Source organism: Rhineura floridana, chromosome 11, assembly GCF_030035675.1.
Source record: "Rhineura floridana isolate rRhiFlo1 chromosome 11, rRhiFlo1.hap2, whole genome shotgun sequence".
Taxonomy (NCBI): domain Eukaryota; kingdom Metazoa; phylum Chordata; class Lepidosauria; order Squamata; family Rhineuridae; genus Rhineura; species Rhineura floridana.
The window spans coordinates 60,719,899-60,747,654 of NC_084490.1; the positions used below are offsets into that span (position 1 = coordinate 60,719,899).

Below are 27,756 nucleotides of genomic sequence, written 5' to 3' on the forward strand. Positions count from 1 at the left end.
TTAATCTGCTGAAAATTAAAGCTTGTAGCCCTAGAGTTGGTTTTTTTTTTTTTAAAAAATCATTTGACCAGGAAGACAAGTACCGTTCAGTTCGCATACAGTGATTTTCAGAGTTGAGATTAATCTGTTCTCATCACAGCCCAGGCTTGTGTATTTATGTGCAAGCCCTTTCTTGATGACATTGCCATGTGGTGACCAAAGCAAGGAGGAGAGAAGTCTCAGGCTGTGTGGTGCAGTCACTGCAACACAATTGCTGCCTAGAAAAGAATGTGCAGGTGCAAAAAGCAGAAGCTCAAGTAAGCTTCAATAAGATGAACAGTGCCAAAGCTGCACAGGCTGCAATAGGCAATGTTGAGGGGTTTCATCATTACTGCTTTTTAGGAAGTGAAGGTCAACCACTGTCAGTGCCGCCCTGGGCTCCTACTGCGAGGAAGGGCGGGATATATATAAATATAAATAAATATATATATATACAGAAAGAAAGAAAGGAGAGATGTAAAGGGGAGTATTTCTTTAGATGCTACCCTACTTTCCATTTTTGCTTTCTATTTGCTTGTAGCCCTATTCTGTCACTCTCCAGTACACATGAAGAAGGGGCAGTGAGGGCAACTCCCAAACCTGGGTGTTGCACCTCCAAGTTAGTTACTTAGAACTAGGTATGCCTTTCCTATCTACGATGTATTTCTATAAATGAAATAGCTTTTCTTATTTTACTAAGTCTTAAGTCTCAGTGATCTCAGTGCAGGGTAAAAGCCTGCCACAAACACACACATTGGCACACACAAGCATCATAGACTGTTGACAATCTCTGCTAATATCTATACAAATGTACATAACATGCATCACCTGAACTCACATGATCTAGAGTTACCTTAGATCTTGCAAGATTTGCAAATGAGAAGCAATAGGGTTTTTTATTCGTTCTGATTGTCTATTGGGCTATCATAGGTTATATGTTTTTTTCATTTTCTATGGCAAAAACTCCAACTTCAGTGGAATTTATGTGCTGAGAGCAGCAGTCAGTTAGTGCGGCCACTTCAGTCACAGCTTGTTGATCCTGAGGAGGCAAAACTAGAAAGTGAGGTTCACAAAGGAGGCCCTGTGCATGAGGAGGAGGAGGGCATGAAGCAGTGCTAGTTGCCCACAGCCACATCTGCAGAACAGCAAGTACCATGGTTTGGCTTTGAGAAAGCTTGTACATTTGTGAGCCAGAGTGGGAAAAATGTTGTTGTACAATGCAATTACTGCCTTCCAAGGATCAAAAATCTGAGATCAGCTGTTTCCTCCTCATCCAATGTGAAGAAACATTTTGAGGTAAGCCTTTGTCATGCTGGTCCTCAAAGAGTGTCCATTGTCTATTTATGTTTCAATTGTGAAGTTCCTCTTCCATTTTTTTCTTGGATTCATGCTTTGTTCTTCTTCCTCAGAGGGCACACCCTGAGAAGCTGAGAGCAATTGAAGAAGCAATAAAGGCAAGGAGACGTGGCCTTCCTGAACCAATGCATGACACCCCTCCTCCCAAAATGCTGAAGCAGCAGCAGACAACCCTTGAGAGGTGCGGATCTGGCAAGGAACCTGTCACCCAGAGCAATCATTGATTTCATTGTAGAGGAGACATTACCACTTCAGACTGTGGACAAACCATCATTCATTAATCTGGTTCGCATTGGACTCCCCAAAGATCTCACCATCATATGTGCCAAGACTCTGAGAGACAGAATTGAGAAGAGAGCATGCCACATGAGAGAAACTCTTGCAAACCGAATGGGTGCTGTGGCATATATAGCAACCACTGCAGATTGTTGGACCAATGGCAAGAAGAGTTATTTTGGGGTAACAGCCCACTGGATCAAACCAACTACCCTGAAACGTGAGGTCGGGGCCTTGGCTTGTAAGCGTCTGAAGGGGCGCCATACATACGATGTCCTTTCAAAAGCACTGCATGATGTACATGTGCAGTACAGGATCCACAACAAAGTTATGTGCACTACTACAGACAATGGCTCCAACTTTGTGAAAGCGTTCAGAGTTTTCATGGCCAAAGAACCAGTGGAAGCTGCAGGCACCAGTGACGATGATGGTGATAACCAGGAGGAGGAGGAGGCTGAGGTGGAGTTTGTGCCTATCTGTGAGATCCTGGACACAGGACCTGAGGCAGAGGAAGAAGCTGCAGACTCAGGAGAGGATTTTGTTTTACCACCACACCAGAGATGTGCTAGCCACACCCTCAACCTTGTGGCAACACAAGACATAGAGGCCATGCTTTCTGATTCCTCCAAAAGTAGTCTTCTTGGTCCTTTCAAGAAACAGTTTTGTTCCTTGATGGGAAAGTGCAACAAGTTGTGGTCCAAGCAGAACCAGTCAGCACAGATTGCTGAGTATATCCATGCGCAATGTGGTGTGTATCTGAAGGTACCGAATAAGACCAGGTGGAATTCCACCTTTGATGCATTGAAGCAACTACATGAGCTCCTGTCAACTGTGCCACTAAAAATGCACGCCATAATGGACCACTGCTCCTTGTCCAGGATCACAGCTGCTGAGATTGAAGTGGTACAGGAATACACAGAGATTATGGAGCCACTAGCCAAGTCCCTAGATATCCTGCAACGGGAGAACGGCATGTTCATGGGGTATTTGCTACCAACGCTCTGCAATCTGGACCGCAAGTTAGAAGGACTGGAAAACAAACCTGAGAGGTACACATACTGTTTTCAGCTGCTGAGAGGTGTGCGCGAAGCCCTAAGAAAGCGGTTTGCAGCTATCTGGGAGGACAAGAGGCTTCTTCTGGCAGCCTGCCTACACCCTCGCTTCAAACTAGATTGGCTGGAATCGTGTCAGGCTACCACCCATACCAACAAGTAAGAACATTAGGGAAGCCCTTTGGGTGGATTACTCCAAGGGAAATGTTGTCTCAAGGGAGGCATCAGAGGGCTTAAGGTGGTAGGCAGGGGCTGGGGCTTTTCTTCCTGGGGCTCCTCATCACAACCTTGGGTTGCTGCAGGTAATCCTTAAGGGTCTGCTGTGCTGCCCCATGAGTGTGGTGACTTGCTCACCTTTCTACCTTCCATGTCATCATCCACAGGCTCAGGCTGGACCCTGAACCTGGGGACATGACAAGCATCAGGAAATGAAGAGCAGATGATGGTTTCCTAACATATATGTGTTAACATATCCTCTCTGTTTCTTAGATACACAATGGAAGCCTTGTTGAAAGCTGAAATAAAGATGGGTGTACTTAATGAGGACAGTGCTCAGTCTTCAGATAAAGACCAGGAAGGAGATGACTTAGAAGATGACTTCTTTAACTTTCTGCCCCAGGGCAAGTAGTCAGCAGTGGACACTGCTGAGGAGGAACTGGTGAGGTACCTGAGGTCTCCCAGCAGGGAAGTGTCATCACTCCATGGCTTTCCACGTGTGCTGCGGTGTTTTTTGCAGCACAACACAGGCATTCAAGCGCCACAGTAGAATGCCTGTTCAGTACTGGTGGCAACGTAATGACTGTAAAAAGACATTCCTTGTCTGACATGCTCTTTGAGCATCTTGTTCTTTTGAGACATAACAGAAACATATTATAAAAGCATTTCAAGTGTAAAATTTGATTTCAAGAGTTGGGGTATCTTCATTGCTTGGGGGGATGTGAGATTCTGTTATGCCATTATGTTAATCTTACAGATAAAAATTTTTATTCTACTATCCCCTGTGTGTGTGTGTTTATTTTTAATATTGTTTTAGGCTTCTTAGATGTGCAGCAGCCAAGGCCAGCACCTTGTAGGAGTTTTTTTTAAAAAGTAACTGAAATGTAATTGTAGTGATTACTTTTGAGAAAACGTAAAGTAGTCAGTTACTTTCAGAGCAATTGTAATTGTAACGGTAATTACTACTTTTTGGGCCAAGTAATTGTAACTGTAATTTATTACTTTTTAAAAGTAATCTTCCAAGCTCTGGGCAGGTGTTGCTACTACTAACCTTATGCTCAGAGGCACATCTTACCAAATTCTTCCAAGCTACACAGGAAGTGGATTGGACTGTGAAAGACCAACCCAATATCTCAGAGAGGAGGTCTTGTCTCCTGCTCCCCTGGTGCATTCACTATAGCTGCCCAATTTCCTTGCTTTTTAAAGTTTGATAGAAATATCTGTGGGCTATAGGTATGTTCTTAAACCGCAAGGTTTTTTTTCCTATTAGTGAATATAAATTTGCATCTATACATATAAATGAGCATGTGCACATTCTATCCCCACCCTTTAGCGCCGGCCCTGCCTCCCTGATAGCATCATAAGTACAAATCATCCTGAATATGCAATAAAAACGAAGTGGGAGGGGTGCTGAGACATTCCCTAAGCTTTCATGAGTATTTTATTCAATCCATATCGAAAGATTGCCAGCTGTCTCCTAACCATTAGTTCCTACTGGAAGTATGACTCTGGACAATTAACCAGAAATCTACATAATAAAAGAAGGGTCAGAACACTGTCCGTATAAAAGCTCTTATAATTAAATATGGTTTTATATAGTATTATACTGCTTGCACCTAAACAGTTGTAAAAGTGTAATTATAAACAATGTAGCACATTCTATTTATTTATTGCATTTATATACCTCCCCATAGGGGAAAAAAATGGCGTCCGTCAGATAACATCAAGTGAAATTGCTCCGGATCCCTGACAAATTATAAAACACTAAACCAAATTAAGGGAATTAGTTTCCATTCTACTTACTTTGTTCCTGTATGGGGCATGTCCTTGGCTGGTTGCCTGGATTCTGGTGGTTTGTCTCCAGTTATCTCCTTCAATGTTTGTTTGCTGTTGTAGTTTTTAAACGGACTTTCTGTGAAAGGACAAAGACAGCAGCTGTTTAGAAAATAATGAGACTGTGAAAGTAAGAATCTGGATTAAATCCAGCAACAGACGAGTGGAGAAGGAAAACAAAGGGAACTCTCGGCATTGGGAAGGTTTTGGAGAAACTAGAAAGTGAGTAGAAACCTAATTCACCTTTAACCTGAAGGGCTTAAATCCAGATAATCCAGTTGCTGACTGGGTGATATCCTAACATGGTACATACGAGAAGGGATTACCAGACTCAGGGGTTTGATATTTTAGAACTGTTACCCGTGGAAAAAAAGCCCAAACAACTGAAGATTACCCAGTACTTCTCTCCCAAAAAACAGATAAATCCAGCTGGGAGAATGGAGGAAAAAGGCCAAGAGCCTGTACTGGAGGATAAGGATCATGAGTCTGTAAAAACTTGGGTTACTGCTGAAAGCAGTAACATAAGGAAAGAGACTGATAAAAGCCTTCTCTTAGATACACCTCTAGATTGGTCCTTGGATTTAAACGGGGTACTCCAAATAGATAACCCTGTTTTTCTAACTCCCTCTTTGGCTCAGGAGATTGCTGAAGCAGAATATCCGGTTTGCTCACTGATAACAAATAAACCACAAGATAAAATTACAGACTCGAGAGATATGGATATGGGGTCACCCGGGACTGGTCCTGACAGCTCACACCTCACATCAAAATTTCCTGTGATTACATCAAGTCCCGCTAGATCAATTGGAGGAAAAAGTGCACTGAATACAACCAACTATTTGCCTCTAGACTGTTGGCTTTTCACTTTGACCAAGGACATCGAGCATATCAAAAACTTTATATGCGAGACGAATAAGCTTTTAACTACACTTGTGGAGGCGTATAGAAATTACCTCCCCCTTTTTGACCCTATATCTCGACCTAACCTGACTCAGTCTCAACAAATGTCTCAAACAAATTCTAAACAAAAGGATAAGCGAAACCTGGTGACTAATTTAAGAAAACGACATGGTAAGACGGTTAGACCATCTAAATTGAGTAAACTGAGCAAAAATATCAAGCGCCCTAAATTTCGACAATATGTTAAAATGAATTTTTCTAAACTTTTTAAAATTCTAGAGTCACTTGTGGAATCTAAAGGAAAACAGCAAGCTAATTACTCAAGTCAGCCTAAAATTAGAGATCATGTTAAACGGATTATAGACCCTGAGATTTTACGGGTGCCCGCTCAGTTAAAGGACCCAAAAACATCTATACATAAACAGACTACCCCAAATCAAACATGTTCACATACTGATACTAAGAGGACTAAAACGCAGACTCCTACTTTAAAATGGCAATTAAAACTTGTCCGTAGGAAATTAGTATTAACAAATTACCTGAAACCTCCTGGACATCTTACACAATGGGAGCGTAAAATTCACCTGCTGAAACTACTCAACAGTGTCCTGCCCGATCGGTTTTTATTATCAAATATATCTTCAGTGGAATATCTTTACTATAACCGATCTATGGCGCGAGCAGTAGTGATGTTCGACTCTTGGGAGAAAGCGGATCTACTGCTGCAACGCAAAATGAGTTTATGGCACTATGGTATTGAAATAAAAAGATTTTTTATGAATATAGCATTGCCACAAGCCCTCTGCTTGTATTTTCCAACTAAAAACTTGAAAGAAAATGTCAACGCAAAACATCTAACAAAACAAGCAGAATCAAATTTGAGCCAGGATGTTCCCTTGCATTTGGACCAAACAGTCCACTCTAGCGATTCCATAAAAGAGCTTTCACGATTTGAATTGACCCAAATGTCCAAGACTGAGGAAGAAACTGGCCCATATATTGATGAAGAAGTAAGATTGTTGGAAGCTTATATAGATCTTTCAAGTGGGGCACAATTTGACATAGTGCAAAGACTACAAAATCTGACATCGTTATTAATTAGTAAATCTTCAGATGATGTCCATCTTAACCATCCTTCAGAAGGAAGGTGCCCAGCAGAAACCTCCTTACCAAGATTAGATAGAACTTTGGAACCTATTGAAAGTGGCGATGTAATTATGATACAACCGGAGAGATATAAAGAAAGCTTAAAGACGGCCCCAAAACCGATGTTACAGTCGTCCAAACCATGACGGAGAAGTATCCATCTTTCTACTAATCTTCACCTCCTCTCCTGGAATATTGCGGGAATGAAATCTAAAATCGTTGATCCATCTCTTTTGAGCTATTTGGAAAAGTTTGATGTGATTTTGCTACAGGAGACTTGGGCTACAGACTCAATTAATGTCGATGGATTTACGACCTATACCATGTCAGCAACTCCTAGTGATAAAGGAGGGCGTCCAATAGGAGACCTCTGTATAATGGTTACCACCAAAATAAGACTAATGCTAAATGATCTACCGTGTTTGCCAGGACTGGCTATGACTTTGGTACTTAAAGCAAAGGAGTCATGTCTGTTATTGATTAATGTTTATCTTCCCCCCTTTAGACAGAAGAAACAAATTAAATCTATCTACTCTCTATTAGAGGAATATATAATCAAGCTATCAACACTTCACCCAGAGGCCATGATATTAATAGCTGGCGATTTTAATGCCAGATCCGGCCCTAGTGATGAGAAATTATATGAGCATTACCGACAAACACCCCCTATAATATACGGGGATTTTAAAGTTCCTTCTTGCTCCTCAAAAGATAAAGGAGTAAATTATGCAGGCCTTTCCCTTATACAGATGAATTACAGATTGAATCTTACCCTGGTAAATGGGACTGTCGAGGGTGATTGGTCTGGAGAATACACATACCTTTCGGGAGCGGGGTCATCCACTATTGACTATTTTATAACCCCCAAGGACATGCTTCATAGGGTCACTTCCTGCTCTGTTGATATCCGAACAGAAAGCGACCACTTACCCCTTTCATTGTCATTGATATGGGGATTGCAAGAAATTCGCCCCTTAAAGTCCCCAATTTTAAATTGGGAGCCTATGGAGTCTATTTCACGGGTACATTGGTCAATTAAACTAGAAAAATACTTTAGAGAGATAATATACTCTCCAACTATAGTCCAGCATCAAGAAACATTGCTATCAGCTACACAAGGAGAGCCTACAACTCTGGCTTACCAGAATTTGCTATCTGAGGTTCAAACTAATTGTAAATTCTTCTGTAAGTGGGAATAAGGGTTTTAAACATCATAAACAATGGTTTGACCAGGAATGTCTGGATCACAAGAATCTTTTGATTTGTAAATATAGAGAGTATAGGTTTCAGAATCTCACAGAAATACCGGTGGAATATAAAGAATTAAAAAAGAGTTATAAAAATTTAATTAAACGGAAAAAGTTAGAAGCCCAGAAAGTGTATTGGCAACAACTGATTATGGCCTCCAGGATTAAGAATGGTGCACTTTTCTGGAAGTTAGTTGCCAGAGGATGGCCTAAGTTAACACCAAAGCTGGACTCCCATATCTCAGTAAATCTGTGGGAAAGTTATTTTCACAAGGTTTATGCAAGTGATCAAAACAAGTCAAGCCATGCTGAAATATCACCAAATGATCTTCCCAACTGGTCCCCAGTGACTGAGAACGAAGTGATATCACTTATTAATACCTTGAAGTCAGGGAAAGCCCCTGGTGCTGACAATATCACGGCCGAAATGATCAAAACTGTGCCTAAGAGGTAGGCATCTATACTAGCAACACTTTTTACGAGTATAGATCAGACGATCATCATCCCTGACTATTGGGGTTTAGCTATCATTGTCCCAATATTTAAGAGAGGAAATAGGGCTGATCCAGCAAATTACAGACCCATAAGTCTGTTGAGCGTGATCAGCAAGCTATATGCTAAACATCTGTTAGGAAAACTCCAATCCTGGCTTGAGCAGGAAAACATACTTGAGGATGAACAAGCTGGGTTTAGGGCAAATCGTTCCATGGTTGACCATCTATTTGTCCTAAATCATCTAATAGATAAATATTCAAAGCGCTTGGGGAGGGGGGCTCTATATGCAGCTTTTATAGATTTTAAAGCTGCATTTGACCTTATCCCCAGAGATGAATTGTGGGCAAAATTAGAATCTGCAAACATTGACAGGAGACTGCTACTACTCATACGCAGACTTTACTCAAATACCTGCGTCCGTATTAGATGCAATAAAGCTGGCAATTTAACGGGGCGTATTCCAACGATAAATGGAGTAAAACAAGGCTGTATATTAGCTCCAACGTTATTCAATTTTTATGTGAATTCTTTAATCAAAAGCCTTGCAAAAACTCCTTCTCACCATCCTACGATTTCAAATAGGCCAATTTCAACATTGCTATATGCTGATGACGCCGTGCTGGTCTCTCTTTCCTCTGTCGGTCTTCGGTGTCTTCTTTCAGCTCTTACCACTCATTGTAAAAATGAGTCATTGGTAATTAATTATGAAAAGACCAAGGTGATGGTAACACCAATGGAGTTTGGAGGGTAATGTTATAGATCAAGTGACTACCTATAAATGTCTTGGTATAGTGTATCACTCTTCGGGCAACTGGCAACCCCAGGTGAAATGTGCACGGATAAATGCCCAAAGAAGTGTAAATGCCCTTCTCTCTTTTTATTACACCAAGGGAGGCCAACATATCCCATCAGTTTTAAAAGTATTAACATCTAAAATTGTTTCACAACTATTGTATGGTACTCAGGCAAGTGTATATACTAACTTCTCCTTATTAGAATCTGTACAGACTAAATTTCTTAGGTCCATTCTGGGAGTCCCTTCCTGTGTTCCAAACAACGTTTTACGTTTGGAAGTTGGACTCCCAACATTAGAAGCACGTATTTGGATCCTTAAATTAAAATTTTGGTTAAAATTAGTGTTCCTTCCAGTAGGACTGCCTCCTTTAGTACTCACTGACTCCTTCCAGTTGGATTGGAGAAATTCTTTAGTGCTAAAACTTACATCTTTAGGCCTATCCTTGCCATTGCTCCTGTCTATTGGTTTCCAACAAGCAAACCTATCAATTACTCAAAGAATTTTGGATATGGAAATACAAAAACAACGTACCCTTAAGTATGTAAATATAAACGGGGAACCATATAGCTCTCCCTATTTGATTGCGAACCATTTGAAGATTCTGTACAATTATAGAATAAGAAAAGCTTTTACCAAGGCCAAATACAACGTTTTACCTTCTGCCATATTAATTGGCAGATACCAGAAAACTCCACTGTTAGAACGAGTCTGCTCGTGTGGCAGTGGCTCTTTAGAAAACATCAACCATGTTCTGTTAGACTGTGAGTTTTATAATGAGTTAAGACAGCGTCTTATCACCCCCCTTCTCCAACAACTCCCTGGCTGAGACCCAGTACTATGTACAAAATATCTTTTAGCAGATTTGGTTCCTCTGTTACATTTCCAGTCGCAAGGTTTTGCGCTGCAGCTATAAAACAACACACATTAGCGGTCTCATATGGTGTCTTATAATTACATGATTTGATAGTTTTAAAATATTTTAAAGTTGAACAAAACCTATGTTCATTTTAACCAAATGTATGATTATGTATCATTGGATATTGTGTATTGCTGGTCTAAATTTGCTTTGCTTTGCTTACCTCCCCATAGCCGAGGCTCTCTGGGGAGTTTACAACAATTAAAAACAATAAAAGCAAATACACAAATTTTAAAAACACATTTTTAAAAAGCTATTTAAAAACACATGCTAAAATGCCTGGGAGAAGAGGAAAGTCTTGACATGGCACCGAAAAGATAACAGTGTTGTTGCCAGGCGCACCTCGTCAGAAAGATCATTCCATAATTTGGGGGCCACCACTGAGAAGGCCCTCTCCCTTGTTGCCAGACTCCCAGCTTCCCTCGGAGGAGGCACCCGGAGGAGGGCCTTTGATGTTGAGCATAGTGTATGGGTGGGTTTGTGTCCGGAGAGGCGTTCCATCAGGTATTGTGGTCCCAAGCCGTGTAAGGCTTTATAGGTTAAAAACAGCACCTTGAAGAGTTCAGAAACATACAGGCAGCCAATGCAAGCGGGCCAGAATTGGTTTATATGTTTGAAATGTCTGGTCCCTGTTACCAATCTGGCCACTGCATTTTGCACAAGCTGCAGTTTCCAAACCACCTTCAAAGGCAGCCCCACATACAGCGCATTGCAGTAATCTAACTTGGAGGTTACCACAGCATGGACAACTGAAGCCAGATTATCCCTGTCCAGATAGGGGCGTAGCTGGGCCACCAACCGAAGATGGTAGAAGGCACTCTGTGCTACTGAGGCTACCTGAGCCTCAAGTGACAGAGATGGTTCTAGGAGAACCTCCAAGCTACGAACCTGCTCTTTCAGGGGGAGTGCAACCCCATCCAGGACAGGTTGGACATCCACCATCCGGTCAGAAGAACCACCCACTAACAGCATCTCAGTCTTTTCTGCTTGAGCCTCAGTTTATTAGCCCTCATTCAGTCCATTGTCTCAGCCAGGCATTTAAAAAGCATGACTTTCCCCAAAGAATCGTGGGAAGTGTAGTTTCCCCCTCAGAATTATAGTTCCCACCAACTTTAACAAACTACAGTTCCCATGATTCTGAGGGGGGATCCATGTGCTTCAAATGTGTGCTGAATTTGCTTTAAATGCATGGCATGGATCTGCCCTAGGTATGTTGAACATTGATTAGTGAATTGAAAAGAACAATTTGAAAATAAACTTTTTTAAATGGGAAGGGCTGTAGCTAAGTGGTAGGGCACATGCTTTGCATGCAAAGGTCCAAAATTCAATTTCTGGAAAAGACTTTTGCCTGGAATCCTGGAGAGCCAATGTTAGTTCATGTCATCAGTACTGAGCTACATAATACCAAATGGCCTGAGTCGGAATACCCAAGGGCCACACTGTCTCTGAAATTTATTTATGTATTTTATTTACAACATTTATATACCATTTTATTGTAAAAAAAAAAAACAGCCAAAGTGGTTTACAGAAGGAATTTAAACAATAATACATTATATCTCTTGAGCCAGACCATTTAGAAATGTAATTTCTTTTTTAAATTGGGGTGACTCACCCACATACCCAGAGAGGACTCAAAAAATCCAGAGTCTCCAGGTGAAAACTGAAGACCTGTCAACCCTACCCATGCATGTTTCAAATGAGCTGGTGCAAAATGTATGCATAGCACCACACAAGTCCTGCAGATGGTTTCAAATTAGCGCTTAAAATAAAAAAACACTACAATCTGAAGCCGGTCACATATAGATAGTCTGTGATAATCTGCCATATATGTTACAAACTACCACTGATTGCAGTAATTAATCTAGAAACGGTAACACAACCTGGCACCACCAAATTGCATTATAGTTATTAGTGAGCCATCTAGCAATACATTGATTTTTTAAAATAAAATCCTGAATGATCATCATACCTTCATAATGTTGTAGCTGTAATCCACTATATAGCACTGTCCTTGATTAGTGTCCAGAAAGATAACTTGGTACAGAAGCTGATGGCCAAGTTATGTCTCTGCACGGTAACCATGGGCAGGAAATGCCAGCTGGAAGATTTTTGCAGGTGCCACCCTTTAAAATCAGGATTGACCCTGGAGCAACTTGAGAGAGCAGAGCTAGTGAACAGAGCATGAGGCAGGGGTCCGCAGTACTGATTCAGTTCACATGTTACCCTGAACACAGGTGCAAGCTGTCTCTACACGCATACCAGTGTTTGTGTGAAAGACTGTATACTTGTGGATTTGTACAGCTTAACCATTTATGTATACAGATACACAGCTTGTACTCTAGTTGAATATAACATGTGAACACCCTTTACACACACATATGCTGTGGGAGCCCCAGTTTATTTTCAGGCCACTGTGGTAAAACTCTTGGCCCAGCCCACAGAATAGAGGAGGGCAAATAGCTGTTGTCCTCCAGAGCCTTATTGGGGAGAGGATTTTTGCTTGCTTTTGTGAGTTCCCCATACTGAAGGTTTGTGACAACACACACATAAATACATATTGCACATTGTGGATCTGGATTGCAGTAATCAGAAGCACTGGAGCTGGTCTCCCAATCCCTGACATTAGAAAGTGCCCTAAAGGTGATTTCACATAATCTCCCTGGTCAAAGGAGCTTGTACTGCACTGCAACAATGGAAATCACGGCAATAACTCAGTGAAGACAGGACAGGAATAACATACCAAACTGGTTTTGTTGCTGGTGTTTTGCTTTACTTTAAATGACTTATTAGGAACACTTTGGAGAAATGGGTCCCCAACAGTAATTATTACTTCTTTAAGAAAACTGGGGATCATTTCACACATACAAGTGTGACTTTACTCCTCCTTAGCTAGGCCAGCTGTGCAAGGGGTTCTCAGATAGACTGTGCCATCACACTTCTCTTATGTTCCCTCTAACCTCCAACTAGGGATAGAAAATTCTGATTCTCTCAGTTTCTCATTTTTCCAAGCTTAAATTCAGTTCTCCACATTTCTGCAGCAATTTGCAATTCTTTTTTTAATCCTCATGAAAATTCTCCAGCATTTTGTTCCAATTTCTCCTAATAAACACATTTTTGTAGGTAGTTTTGACCACATGCACATTTTTGCAAGCCATTTCTCATAATATAATGCATTCTTGTATGTTATTTTCACTCATATATTCATTTTTATGTACACTTTTCCGTAAAATATGTATTTTTGTAAACATTTGGTGAACTGCATTGCAAAATTCAAATGTGTGAATTTCAAAGGATGGCTGCATTTTGGTTGTCATATTGTTTTGGAAAGAGCAAATTTGATAGATATAACTTGAAATACGAAGTGAATTGAATTTCTTGCCCATTCCTGCTCCCAACAGAAGTGAAACTTGAGGGTGCAAGGTAAACATTTAGGACCAGGGGCAGAGACAGCATCCTGCTTACCCAACACTCACTGGGTGGGGGTCAAAGTAACTTACTTTTCTCTGTCAAATCTGACTATCACACATTATGTAGCATGAAGCCAAATGATCTGGATACAAAAGGGAGAAATATCCCTTTGAGTCTAGCACAAACTCATGCAGGAATCCAACAGCCAATTTTAAGAGGTTTTATTTAAAGCAGTGTTTAAGAAGGTAGGAAGAGAAAAGGTGCATGGAAGAAAATAAATAGTTCAAGTTTCTGGCTTCTGATCTCTTTAGGTGTAACATAGCACTGATGGTCAGATGGATGTTGAGGGACAAATAGTTGATGGATTGTTGATGTTGATGGATTGTTGGGAACAATCCATCTTCTAAGGGTGTTTTACCTAGGTGGGATCTAATTGACATTTGGCCCTTTTGCAGCCAATCGCAAGACACCACATCAATCAGGGATGGGACTTGACATCATTTTAAAGATGGGAGATGGGCTTACACGGTTAACTACAGCCTGGGATATTTCTCCCTTCCCTAATAGATAGAATCCATTCTACAGTTCATGTAATAAAGGGGAAATGTCAACTCTCAGCCTGGCCAGGATGGAGGTCCAGAGTAATTTTAATGTGGCAGGCTGGTATAGGCCAAGACTGCATTACAACGTGTAATATCATTTGATTCCTCAGCACTTGAGAACTTGCAGCTGAATACATGAGCTGACTTCTTGAAAAGTGGCTGCGTTAATCCAATTGGGGTCTATATTAGGGTGGCTAATGCCACATCGCTGTACACTGTTTTCAGACCTGTTTCAAATACCAATTGGTCTTCACAGTTTTGAGTTGGTACCTGAACTCAACTCAACTGATCAGATAAAAAAGCTTGTAATTTAAAAGCTTGAAAATTTAACCAGTGCTAATAGATGGGGGGGGATGATGTGTGTATTCAGCCAATGATTGCATCTATAAAAAGGTTTGGATTTGGATTTGTGGAACACAATAATGAAGTTTATTTGTAAAGCCTTGAGGGGGATCATGTCAGAGTGGCATTTCTAGTAAATAATGAGAAGCAAATGGCTTCTTTGATGCCTTGGAAAATATCCATTTCTGAGCGGATTCCCCCCCCGCCTAAACAAGTCTCCAAACATATTCAGCTAAGTCTACTTAAATTTCTAAGAAGTTTATTAACACTGCCACTTATTTAGCTTTTTAAAAATGCAAAATAAAAAAACCAGGCACATGGGGGAAAATATGGTCAATTTAGCAAGACATAATGGGGACGGGGGGCAGGAATCCCACCTTTTCTAATGATATAACAATACTATTGATCTCACTTTCACTTTGCCTTTAATTCTCGGGCATGTGTTTCCAGGCTAAACGCTGAAGGCTACTTTAGGCTGTTTGCCCACAGAGCAAGGGTGGGGAGCCTGTGGCTCTTCCGACATTATTGGACTCCAAATGCCACTGGTCTCAGATAGCGTGGCCAATGCCCAGGGCTGATGAGAGCCATAGTCCAACAACATCTGGAGGGCCTCGGGTTTCTCACCCCTGACTTAGAGAGTACAATTGTTCCTAAGTTATCCAAACGGGTCTAAATGAAGTTTTAAAATGCAAGGCTGCTGCTGCTGCTCTTTTCCAAAAATCTGCACTCTTGAGTCTGTTCTGCCTAATCCACCCCACCTAGTGTTTTTGGTGCAACCTAGAATGTGTGCAGTGTGGAGTGTGCTTTGTAAACATAGTTAAGCCACCAGACAGGGTTCACACATAAGCCTAAGCCATGGTTTAATAAATCATAGTTTCATGTGTGAATCAGCTCAAAGATAACTTCATGCTGATGGCACGGCTACCTGCAGTTGGACAGTAATGGCTTCTGATGAAATATGGCTGCAGGGGACTCAACCCAACTGGAGCGTCAGAGGCTATCTGGCCATAATCCTTGCACTGCTTTTTCTGACAAATCACCAGTAACATCTCCTTTCCCATACATAACCAGTTCTACTGGTTTATCTTGCCCTTCTAATATTTTTTCAGCAAGCAGAGCGTCAGAGAAGAATGAGGAGGAGAAAGAAGAAGGTGGTGCATAAGACAGGAACTGAGAGGGTAAAAGTTAGAAGGAGGATTTCCTTAGGCCTACAGCGGCAACTAAAGAGCATGATTGTAAAAATGTATTATATACTGCATTCTGTAGCAACAGCATTGTGTAATAGATTGAAGCAGCTGCATATTGCATTTCTTTGGCTCAGTGGATTCTTAGAACAGAACAACACTTAGAGATGTGGGGGCCCAAGGGAAAAAATTGAAAATTTGAAAGAAAAAAAAGGTGGTTTAGGGTGGGGGGTCAAAGCCTTATTTGGCTCCCCCACCAAAATGGGGGGTGGGATGAAAAAAACAACAGTTTTTCCTCACAATTTTCTGTTTTTTAGCCCGGGCCTTCACATCTCTATCAACACCACAGATTTACATTGATTTAATAATCAGTTGTAATTCTGTAGTAATTATTTTTCCCAAGGAATCTTAGAAATTAGAATTCTGGAAGGAGGCTTAGGGATCTGTAATAGAGAATTCTTAACACCCTTGCCAAACTACAATTTCCAGGATTCAAATAGTCTTAAATAAAATATCATAAAAATGTGATAACTTTTAAAGTAAATAAAGAGCACAAGGGTGCTTTCACACACTAGGTACCTAGTATGGGATTGCCATGCTTTGCTCATACACTTTTTAGCACTAATCAAAAGGTCAATTTAAAGAAAATGTATATAGTTATTATACCACTCACCATATGCTGAGAGGCATATGTTACCAAATTCTTCCAAGCTACACAGGAAGTGGATTGGGCTGTGAAAGACCAACCCAAATTGTGTTTGCATTATTACAAATTTGTAGGGCAGTGCAATATCTCAGAGAGGAGGTCAGGTCTCCTGTTCCCCTGGTGCATTCACTATAGCTGCCCAATTTCCCTGCTTTTTAAAGTTTGATAGAAATATTTGTTGGCTATAGGTATGTTCTTAAACTGCAAGGGTTTTTTTGCCTATTAGTGAATATAAGACGGCACCCACCACAAGCATTATAGCAAATGTGTGCTGAGCTTCAAATGGTCCCACCCACAGCAGCTATGTCATGTACAGTTATGTGGATGGAACACAGTCAGATGTACACAGAGAAAAAATGCCAGGTTTTGGATAGCCTGGAAAGTCAATTGTACTTTTGTTTGTAGCTTACAACTCAAAAGCAATGATTGGGTAGCACTAGAAACTGCCCCTCTGAAACCAGCCCCAGGGCTTGTTAATCATCCCACTGCCTTTGCACTCACTGGCCAAAACATGTGTGATCGGGTTTACTTCCTGGGTAGAATCCTGTTTGCACTTTTATGTACAGTATATATATCTGGAAAAGGATCTGGAGACTTTTTTAAAAAAACTGACCATCAGGAAAGAGACCTCTCCCTCTCCTTGTGGAGTTTGTCCTCCAAAGCTAGAAATACATATATTCCCAATGAAGCATATGAAAATGCATTGTGCCAGATTTCTCATATTTCCGGAGTATACAGAAGGTTCCAGATTCAATCCTTGGTATCTCCAGTTATAAAGCTGGGAAAGATCTCAACTAGACACCCTAGAAAGCTGTTGCAGTAAAAACCTCATAGATTTACTAACTGGGGGACAGACATGGGCCATAGCTCAAAAGCAAAGAACATGCGTTGCATATAGAAGGCCTCAGATTCAGTCCATGGCATCTTCAAGTTAAAAAAGGATCTCAGATAACAAGGCTAGGGAAGACTCCTCTCTACCAGAGAGCCATTGTGAGAGAGTCGAGAGTACAGAGCTAGATTAGATCAATGATCTAAATTCATGCGACTTCTCATTAAGCTGAGCCAAGATGTCCAGCTGCAAGATCCTCGATCATATAGTGCATTTTTTTGGAGCAAGTTATCTGTCTGAACTGAGAGGCCTCTTTACCTAAGAAATGTTTTTATTGAGTTGCGATTTCAAGTTATGCCAACCGCAGTCCTGGACGGATGTTATAACGCGGAGCCATTTAAATGTAGATTATTTATCAGTGGCCAACATCAAATGGAAGACTTATTCATTACTTGCTATCTAATCTGCTCTCTGTATAGGGACCCAACAGAGAGATTCATGAAACCCTTGCTAACTTATGTATGTAGGAGTGTCCTTGCAGAAACAGTTGAATTTTCTTTTGAGTGACCCCAATGGCTATATGACACATAAAGTGGCTCTCTTTGCCTTGGCAGAAAAAAACAATTTTTTTTGAAAGAGAGAATTACACAAAATTGCCATAAGCTGTCTTGGAGATTCCGAGTTTTAAGTTGAAGCTGAGTTTGCTTATGGTAATTTAGCTGTAATAATCTGTAACATTCAAAATATTACTTTCTGTACTCTTGTATATTTTAATGTATTTGTCATGACTTTCGGCTAGTACAATAAACTTATTATTATGTAGTGCAATTTATGCCAAAGCAAATCAGAAGTTTTAAAAGATGATTGGTCAAAGGGAGGTGGTCAGTAAATGTCTTTCACAAAACAGAAGAAACAACAAAGGAGTGGGTGTCATCCAATAAAACAGAAGGGAGGGGGGGCTGCCCCAGAATGACAGAAGAAAAAAGGGAAAAACATAGGTAGGAAATTACCAAAAGTTTATTTAGGAGCATGCTTTCGAGAGAGTATTAGTAATCAATATCACGATCATTGTTACTAATACTCTCTCGAAAGCATTTTTTGGCTAAGACCACCGCACATGTCCAGACATTCAGTAATTGCCCCTGATGAAGGCTATATATTGTTAGCCAAAACGCGTTGGGCTTTTTACAAGAATTTTTGTAAAAATACATGTTCTTAAATAAACTTTTGGTAATTTCCTACCTACGTTTTCCCCTTTTTTCTTCTGTCATTCTGGGGCAACCCCCCCTCCTCCCTTCAGCAAATGTCTTTGCAAGTACATATAGACCATCCCATCCCAATAGCGATTACTTGACTGAAACAGTGAAGCTGTTTGACTTCAGAATCATGTTTTCCTCAAGCAAAAGGACCTGTCTCAGATTACTCTGTTGTAACATGGGCCTATTGACACAAGATAATCAGTTATGGACAGATCCACCGATAACCTTACTGGGTAACACTCAGAATTATGTCAAAGCTGAGTGCGCGTTAACTTAAGCACATCTAACTTTGCAGAGGATGGTGGCCTTGGTATGTAATATAACTCATTGCACCAGAGGTTCCAGTCCATAACTAGCAACATCCAGTGGCCCTCAGGTGGGGGTTCAGAGCCACATCAAAAGACTCATTCATCCAATTCAAAGGATCTCAGGTGAGCACTGCAGTGGGTTGCATCACTATGTGAATGTTCCACCACTGCAAGAATTTCTGTTGGCACAACTGAATGTTCTCCCCTCTTCTCGCCCCCTGCACACCTCCTAAGCCTGTTCTATGGGTTCCCCCTACTCTCTACAATAGATTTGGGGAGGGCATGAGAGAGAAGAGGGAGAAGTCCTGTTGTGCAAGTGGAAATCCTTATGCTGATTGGACACATCCTATGAATGATACTGCTCAATGTGTCCATATATTTATTTCTCTTGCTAGTTTTGAGGGATAGGTATTGGATCCTGGCCACAACTCTACCAATGTACATTCATCCCACATTTAAAGTAGAATCATGGGACTATCTTTTCCCATGTGGATTCAGTGCCTTTCTGCAGTTGTTTCATAATAGAAATACCTGGGAAGGGGCTAGCACATATCGAGACCCTAAGTCAACAGAAGTTCAGCAACATTTATTTTAAAATGTTTTTATTCATTCAGGATCCCAAAACATACTAAATCTACCCAATGTCCCACTTTGGCATGGATCTCTATCACAAGTTGGATACCCAAAATCACCTTATGTGGGCATATCTACACCACAGTGTAAAACTGCTTTAATAGTTGTTACCACCACCCTGGGAACTCTGGAAAGTGTAGTTCTATCACAGGGTAGCTAGGGTTCTCTAATAGAGGCCTCAACATCCTCAGCAAACTACAGTTTCCAAGATTCCTTGGGAAAACCCATGGCAGCTAAACTGGTATAAGAGTGATGGACATGCTCACAGAGGGATAAACTATTGTTTGACTCTGCCTTCATGCTAATGTGGTTCAATTTAAGCCAACAGAGTAATTAAAAATCTGTTCCAGAGAAAAGGATCAAAAAATTCCAATATCAATGTTAATATTAATGAATTAATTTGATACCTGAGAGGGGGCGACCATGACGGGTGATATCCCACTATATCATGCTCAGAGTAGACCCACTGAAAAGTCCATTGACCAGTGAGTTTGCTGAGTATGATTAATGTTGAATATTAGCTGTAATGTTCATTGCAGCAATATCCTCCTTAATCTAATCTTTTTGGAAGGGTTTCCAACCTCAGTCTGCAGTACTTGTACAAGGCACATATTGTACTTCAGCATCATTTAACTTTTTGCGTAATTTTTACAAATGCTTCTTTATATGCATAATCTATCTGCAGTTCACAGTCTTTGTAGAAAATTGCAACTGGAATTGCAAGTGTAGCTTTTTAATTACACCCAGTTATGTTGATTTAGTGATAATGTCTGTCCCTTAGTCACAAAGTTAATGTTTCAGCAAAACCATAAAAGAGTGACATAATGTAACCTCTGACCAAGTTTCAAAGCAAGAGGGCATTATAAAAACGAAGTGTTGCCTTCCAAAGGAGCTGCCTTCTCTTCTGTTGAGTCGAAAGTGTCCATCACTCACCATCATGAGCTTCAACGGGAAGTTTGAACTCCAATCGCATGACAATTTTGAGCCATTCATGAAAGCCATTGGTAAGCTTTGGAAATGTGGTGGGTAATCATTGGTTAGCTAGTGCGTGTTCCCTGCCTCCATTTTAGTCTATTTTGAAAACAGCTTTGAAACCTACCACCAAGCAGTAAAGGATAAAGAAATGTTACTGTTATTTTTGTCTCAAATGTAATTCTTGTAGATCGGACTTTTATTATCATGTGTTGTCCTGTTTATATTTCTTGTCTTTCCTATTGGTATTAAAGTGCAGCGTACTATGGATTGATACATCTTTCAGTCTCAGTACAGAGCATAGTGGTAATAACAGCATGTCTTAAAATCTGTGGCAATATCCATGTCACAAAAGGGGAAGTAACCTGATGAAGATTTATTCATGCCTGAGCCTGAAGAGGTTGTGTCTGGTGTGGTAAAGCAGCTGAGAATAGTTTCATAAAAGAAGGTTGATGGAATGGGTCTTACTTCAATCTGATGTGTAATGTGAATTTAATATCTACATTGTCCAGAAGGCAAGTTTGCATTACCAGGTGTTGGATTGGCTCTAGCATAAGGTGCTGTATACAGAAACAATTCTTTATTTATTATTTTAATGTTTCTAAACATCTTTGTATTGTTTTGTTGTTTTCCACCCTGGGCTCCTTTAGGAAGAAGGGCAAGATAAATAATAATATTCAGTAATAATTGTCTATTTATGTTTTCAATAATCTGGTATTTATAGAGCTACTCCCTGTCTTTTAGAAGGGCACTGTATGTACAAAAGAACTCTTATGAGTATGCAAATGCAAAAACAGGATCTAGTTACATGAAGAGGGAGGAAACAGCAGATCCACTGATCTAAGAGTAGATCTACTGATCTGCTTTTTCTACACTCATCACAGCGAGGGATTCTGCTGTGCACCTGGTACAGATGGGGAGAGGCTTCCCATGGCTCACCTCCAAATGCACAAGTCCACACCTTGCATATGTGGATGTGAGCACAATTCAGGTAGACTGTCTGCCTGTGTCCTTCCTTAGCAATGCATGGCAGCTCATTTCTACCCACATGGTCTGCTTTTGAACATAAGTACAAATGATTGTCCACCCCTAAGATCTATGCCTGTGTCCCACAACTACCAGGCAGGAAATTCTCTTGAGCAAACCTCACTGAAATGAATGAGAGCTGCAAAATATTACCGTAGGAAAAACTTGTGGAGGAGATCTTCCCACTGGGTTGTGCCTGTCCAGCGTGTGTATAGAATTTCTCAAGTGCAGCACTTATGAGTGCATGAACACCACCAATTAAAATACAATCTCATAACATAAAACAATACTATTAGCAATGCCTGGCATCCAGAGAGCCCCTCGCAGTGCAATCCTGAGCATACTCATGAAGTGAGTCCCACTGGGCTTACTCCAATGTAAGTTTGAACAGGATTGTGGTCTTGGTCATGTGCAAGTACTTCCAATCAAACAATTTGTTGTCACCAAGCATTTCCCAACTCTTAGGTCTTCAGTAGTGTCTTAAAATAAGAATAATCTCTCAAAAATAATCTGGATAATTTCCTAAGGCATGATATATCCCTTTGTGGATTTGGCTCCAACCCCAGGTGCAAGAGAAGGCTATGGGGAGACTCATGAGGCAATCAGGAGTTTCCCATTCCCAGTAATGGCCCAGTTCACTGTGGTGCATATGTATGTCAAGGAGAAAAATCATCCTCCCCCCATTAGAAAAAATGTAATGCGTAAGGGGAAACTAATTGCAGGGGGAACCTAAGCAACATCAGGACTGTGGGGAATAGGGAGGGAGAGTTTAACCCTTTCTTCCCTGTCATGGTCATGTTCAAAGCCAACTATATGAAAAAGACTTTACATATTTGGGTCATAGCTCTAGCTTGAGTGTGGATTTGTTCTTTCTTTTAGAGCTAATTTTTTCAGTCGCATCTATTGCAGGTCTTGAACATCACCATTCTGAATTTCCAGAGGGGTAGCCATATTAGTCTGTTGCAGCAAGAACAACTAGAGAGTCTTGTGACACCTTAAAGACTAACAAATTTATTATGGAGTAAGCTTCTGTGGACTACAGTTCTCTTTATCAGATGTATGCCACAATAAGGCTTATTCCATAATAAGGCGCAGGTGGGGAACCTCTGACCCACAGGTCAATCTTGGCCTACCAGGGGGTCCAGGTTGAATTGTGAATCCATTTTCCCCAAACCACAGACACCTGTCTATCAGCTGATGTCACTGGGTGATAAACAGAGGGCCAGGGTTCAATCTTGCTGGGTGCTGCTTTAACAGTGCATTCCCTCTGGGGAATGCGCTAGTGTAGCAGACCTCTCTCCTCACCCCTGTGGGTCAATTTTGACAGGTTGGTGGGATCACCCACCTCTCAATCACCTGTCATTATGACATCAGAGGATTGCCAGGTGGGTGACCCTCACCACCTGTCAAAGTTGGCCCATGGGGGAGATAAAGATATTACCTGCTGGACCAAAACGGTTCTCTACTCTTGCTTAAAGGTGCCACTAGCTTCTTTGCTGATTTTACCTGTCTGAATATCTTCTTCATTGCTTTATGAGTAGTTAGTTAGCCTTATGACTGTTGATTTACTTCTAACCAGGCCTTTCTGATGAGTTAATTGAAAAGGGCAAGGACCTTAAAAGCATCTCCGAAATTGTGCAGGATGGCAAGAAGTTCAAGGTCACTGTGACAACTGGAAGTAAGGTGCTGACTAATGAATTTACCATTGGAGAGGAGGCCGAGCTGCAGACCCCAACAGGAGAGAAGGTCAAGGTAGAGCCCATCACTTTTCATTTATGTATGGCAGGGATGGGGAACTTGTGGCCCCTCAGATGTTGCTGAACTACAACTCCCACCATCCCTGGCCATTGGCCATGTTTGCTATGGCTGATGAGAGTTGTAGTATAGCAACATGTGAACCAAAGTTTCCTCACATCTGATGTATGCCTTTGTTCTCTGAATAGGAGGCTGGTTTCTAATTAGAACACTCAGATCCAACCTACAAACATTCAGAAACAAAGACACATTATGAAATAGGCAGAAGTAGATATTGCAGAGAAGATATATTGGGGGTGGGATGGGAGACCATATTCCTATGAAAACAGAGAGAGATGTAACATTTTTTCAGACAGCCAAATTGACAAAAAGCCACAAATCACAATAAAAGGCAAACTCACTGGTCACCTCTCATGGGTGGAGGAAATCCTAAGTTCAGTAACATGTTGACAAGTTACTTAGAAATGTCAATGCTTGAACTGGAGCCCAGACTATGCTTCTTTTTTCCTTTCTCCCACAGACGGTTGTTCAAATGGAAGGAGACAATAAGATGATTGTCTACCTGAAGGACATCAAATCTGTCACTGAAATAAATGGAGACACCATAACTAATGTAAGAACCCCCAGAACAGGGGTGTCAAACTTTGGAGGCCCCCATTATGGCCTGGACCACCCCTGCCATACTTCTCCCAAACTGATTCATCTTCAGGGGGCCTTGGAAGCTAATGGCACCAGGACAGGGATAGACAATGTAGTGCCCTCCAGATGTTGTTGGATCCCAGCTCCCATCAGTCCCAGCCAACATGGCCAATGGACAGAGATGATGGGAGCTGTAGTTCAGCAAAATCTGGAATACACCACTTTGCCTAACCCCACACTAGAACATCAGAGGGGCTGACATGCTTTTTGTATCTATGCTATAAATGTTTATGAGTAGATATGTTGCTCCAGCTGCAGGGACATATACTTTTTTCCAGTTTCAATGCAATGGATGATTAGGTTTCAAATTCAAGTAGAAGGTACATCTTTCATTAGGCCGGGGAAAACAATGGGCATAGCCTTTGAGGCATCTGCTAAGTGGAGAAATGGCCCAGACATCTCATTTGCTTTCTTTACACTGATGCAGATGATTAAGGGAATAACATCACATCACATGAACCAATCACATGAATACAGTATCCATTACTGGGACGGCTAACTTGCCGTTTGAGGTCATCCTGAAAAAAATCCATCGTGATGTTGATGTATATGCCAAGTACCTAAGTAGGAGACAAATCTTTTTGCCAATTTTTATACATATATTGATTTTATTCTTAGATGTTAAGGGATTTTTTTAAAAGCACCATCAATGATTCCAGGGTGATCATCAGCATTTGGATCAGAAGACTGAATGCCAAGTGCTTGTTGCAGACAGTATGCCAGTCAATGTTACTGAACTATGCTGGTTGGTGATACCCGAGACAATTGGAGTAACATTTTTGGCCACCTGTGTCCACTGAATTTCTAAGCACCTGCAAGGTGTTGTGGCTTGGGAACCTTAAGGCCTTCTCAGTGGCGGCCCCTAGGCTGTGGAATTCTCTCCCTAGGGATATAAGAATGACCCCCTCCCTGCAGTCCTTCCTGCATCAGGCAATACCCGAGACAATTGGAGTAACATTTTTGGTCACCTGTATCCACTGAATGCGCAGTAGGCTCAAGGTTGTTGGTGTAAATGGTCACGCGTCTCACATATGCCCATTGAGACATGATGCGGAATGTATGGAGGCTCTGCGGCACTGGGCCCAGGATCAGTAGGTGCTGGGGGAGGATTTGATTCATTTTGCATTTATAGGCAGACCTACCTGGTTCACACTTTCCAGAAACAATCTATGAACCAAAACACAGCCATCCTTCAAAATTCACACTTCTCCAAATTTTGCAATGCAGCTCTCCAGCCGAGTAAAGCGTACAAACATGCCACTCTGGTCTCCTTTGGGAGGAAGGGCCGGATATAAACGGAATAAAAATTAATTACAAATATATATATTAGGGTAAAATGTGCATAGAAATGCACATAACGAAAGCAGCACACAAAATGTATTAAATAAAGGGAAATGTATTTGCAAAAATGTGGATATTAGGCAAAATTGCATACAAAATGTACACTAGGAGAAATATGTGCTAAAATGCTGAGTTTCATTAGGACCTTGTTTTTTTTAAAGTTGCAAACTGATGTGGAAATGTGATTTTTATTAGGACTCTTAAGTGGGAAAACGAGAAAAAGAGAGACACTGACAGATTTGCCTGTCCTTAGTAACTGCAGGCCTTATGCATTCTAGTAGATAGCATTGGTTTAGTAGCTACTGCTGCTTCAATTTGTCATTCCTTGTTTAGTGCTTTAGTTTGATTTGTCAAAAATATTGTTTTAATTTTATTGTTAGTGGCCTTGAACTCTGCTGAGGAAAAGCCAGATGTCCTATGCACACGTACCTTTGAGCAAGTCCCATTGAATTTCACAGGACTTACATCTGAGTAAATCAGCATAGGCTTGCAGTGTTACATAGAGTACATAGCCCCTCTCCAGGTCTGAGAACCTCTAAAAAGAACATCAGCTGTTCTAAAGCAGTGAAGCTCCTAAAGCTTTGAAAGTACCTAATTATAGTTAATGATAATGTCTTAATAATAATAATATGTATTTATATAGTACCATCACTACATGTAGCCCTTTACAGAATAACCACAAGATGTCAGGTCTCTGTCCCAAGGATCTTCCAATTTAAAATTCAAGACAGGAGAGGCGAGAGGATAACTACAAGGGTAACAGGGAAGAATATGGGTTGTAGTCAACAAAGTCCTACTCAGAGTAGACTCATTAAAATTAAAAATCCATGTTAGTCATGTCTGACAATTTAAATGGGTCTGCTCTAAGTAGGTCTAACTCTGAATGCCACTATATGTGTTTAGTTCTGTTACAATAGAGATGGGATATCTGTGCCCCTCCAGATGTTGTTGGACTCCAACTCCCATCAGCCCCACTAAGCCGGGCCAATTTTATGTATTTATTTATCATTACATGTATATCCCAACTTTCCTCCAAGAAGCTCAAGGAAGCATACAAGGAAGCATTCCTCCCTCTCCGTTTTATCCTCACAACAACCCTGTGAGGTAGATTAGACTGTGACTGGCCCAAGGTCACCTAGCAAGCTTCATGCCTGAGTGGGGATATGAACTCTAGTCTCCCAGGTCCTAGTCCACCACTACACTACACTGGCTCTCAAAGATCAATAATGATGGGAGACATAGCTCAGCAACATCTGGAGGGCTAAAGGTCCCCATCCCTGTGTTACACGCTGCAATAATAAAGTTTGCATCATTTATGTATTAATTTGCCCACCTTGCCGCCAAATGGTCATGAAAGGCAATTCTACAGCACTTTTGTTTGGTTCTATGACATTTTTTGGAACTCTTTAGAAGCATTTATCCAGTGTGGTAAGTTACACTGGGAGACAGTGATAGGCTCAAGGCCACCCAGTGTACTTCATTGGAAAGCAAAGATATTAACTTGGATCTCCTGCATCCAAACTGTGCACTCTGATAACATAATGCTTTGGATTTCACCCATATAGCCCTGTTGTACATTTCTGACTGCATTTAAAAACAAATCTTGAGTGTAGCTGATTTATTTCAGTTTGGACGATATCTTTTAATGTGTCGTTAGCTTTGTGGATGTGAACTGCAGAACACAATCCTGGGTGATTAAAGCTCTTGTTTTCTTTTCTAGACACTGAGTGTGGGTGACCTTCATTACAAGAGGATCAGTAAGAGAATCTAGATAACCTAGGAATTTCTATACTTTTACTATGTAAAAGTAGTGCAATAAAGTGACATTTATACAAACATCTCTTCATTGCTGTCATCATTGTTATTTGGCTTGATTTTGTTTTGGCATGTCCTGCAAAAGAAAGCTAAGAGCACGCAGAGCTACTATTAGGGTCAGACTAAATGTTTGATGGTAAACCTGGGTCACCATCAAAGAGCTGCAAAGGATAGATTTACAGTGGAAAAGTGGTGGGTGCTTAACTCTTCCCCTAGTTGCTGCTTTCCCCTGCCATTTACTGAGTCAGGGCATTTCCAAATTGTCCATACCAGAAAACTCAGGTTGCACAATTATAGTTGCCTGGGAGGTCTTGCACAACAAAAGATCTGACATTTTGCTCGAAGGAAAGCAATGGGAAAATGCAATGGGAAGTGTGGGATAACACATCGTCTAACCTCCCCACAAGCAAATCAGAATGAATTCTTATTAAATAGTTAACATCATCTAATCTCCCTGCAAACAAATGATCAGGATGAATGCTCAATAAACAGGTCTGGAAGTGCCCAAAATCTTCCTTCTAAATTAGCCTTTTCCCTCAGTGAGGAATATCATTTGTACAGTCTTTTATTCATGAGAATCCACATCATTCCTCCCAAGCTCTTGCATCTCCATATTTTCCCTGGTG

General features: G+C 41.0%; 2 protein-coding genes across 4 annotated transcripts in view; one reads left to right on the forward strand and one right to left on the reverse strand.

Moving 5' to 3' along the window:
• The window catches only part of LOC133368051 (uncharacterized), a 22,366-nt gene extending 17,311 nt beyond the window's left edge, over positions 1-5,055 (reverse strand). The window contains exons 1-2 of the mRNA XM_061592133.1: positions 5,038-5,055; positions 4,722-4,805 (exon numbers count right to left, since the gene is read on the reverse strand). Of these exons, the coding sequence (XP_061448117.1) occupies positions 4,722-4,805; positions 5,038-5,055 (102 nt within the window). The remainder of the gene's footprint in view (positions 1-4,721; positions 4,806-5,037) is intronic.
• On the forward strand, positions 4,642-27,102 carry FABP1 (fatty acid binding protein 1). Of its 3 annotated transcripts, none has more exons than XM_061588677.1 (4): positions 4,642-5,822; positions 23,100-23,272; positions 23,796-23,888; positions 27,036-27,102. In XM_061588677.1, exons 1-4 carry the CDS (start codon positions 5,054-5,056, stop codon positions 27,084-27,086), a joined length of 1,086 nt encoding a protein of 361 aa, XP_061444661.1. In that variant the 5' UTR covers positions 4,642-5,053; the 3' UTR covers positions 27,087-27,102. The 3 variants fall into 3 exon arrangements, with proteins under 3 accessions (XP_061444661.1, XP_061444660.1, XP_061444662.1); XM_061588678.1 differs by lacking the exon at positions 4,642-5,822 and adding an exon at positions 20,429-20,526; XM_061588676.1 differs by lacking the exons at positions 23,100-23,272; positions 23,796-23,888; positions 27,036-27,102 and having other exon boundaries at positions 4,642-4,973; positions 5,390-9,542.
• The last annotated feature ends 654 nt before the right edge of the window (positions 27,103-27,756 follow it).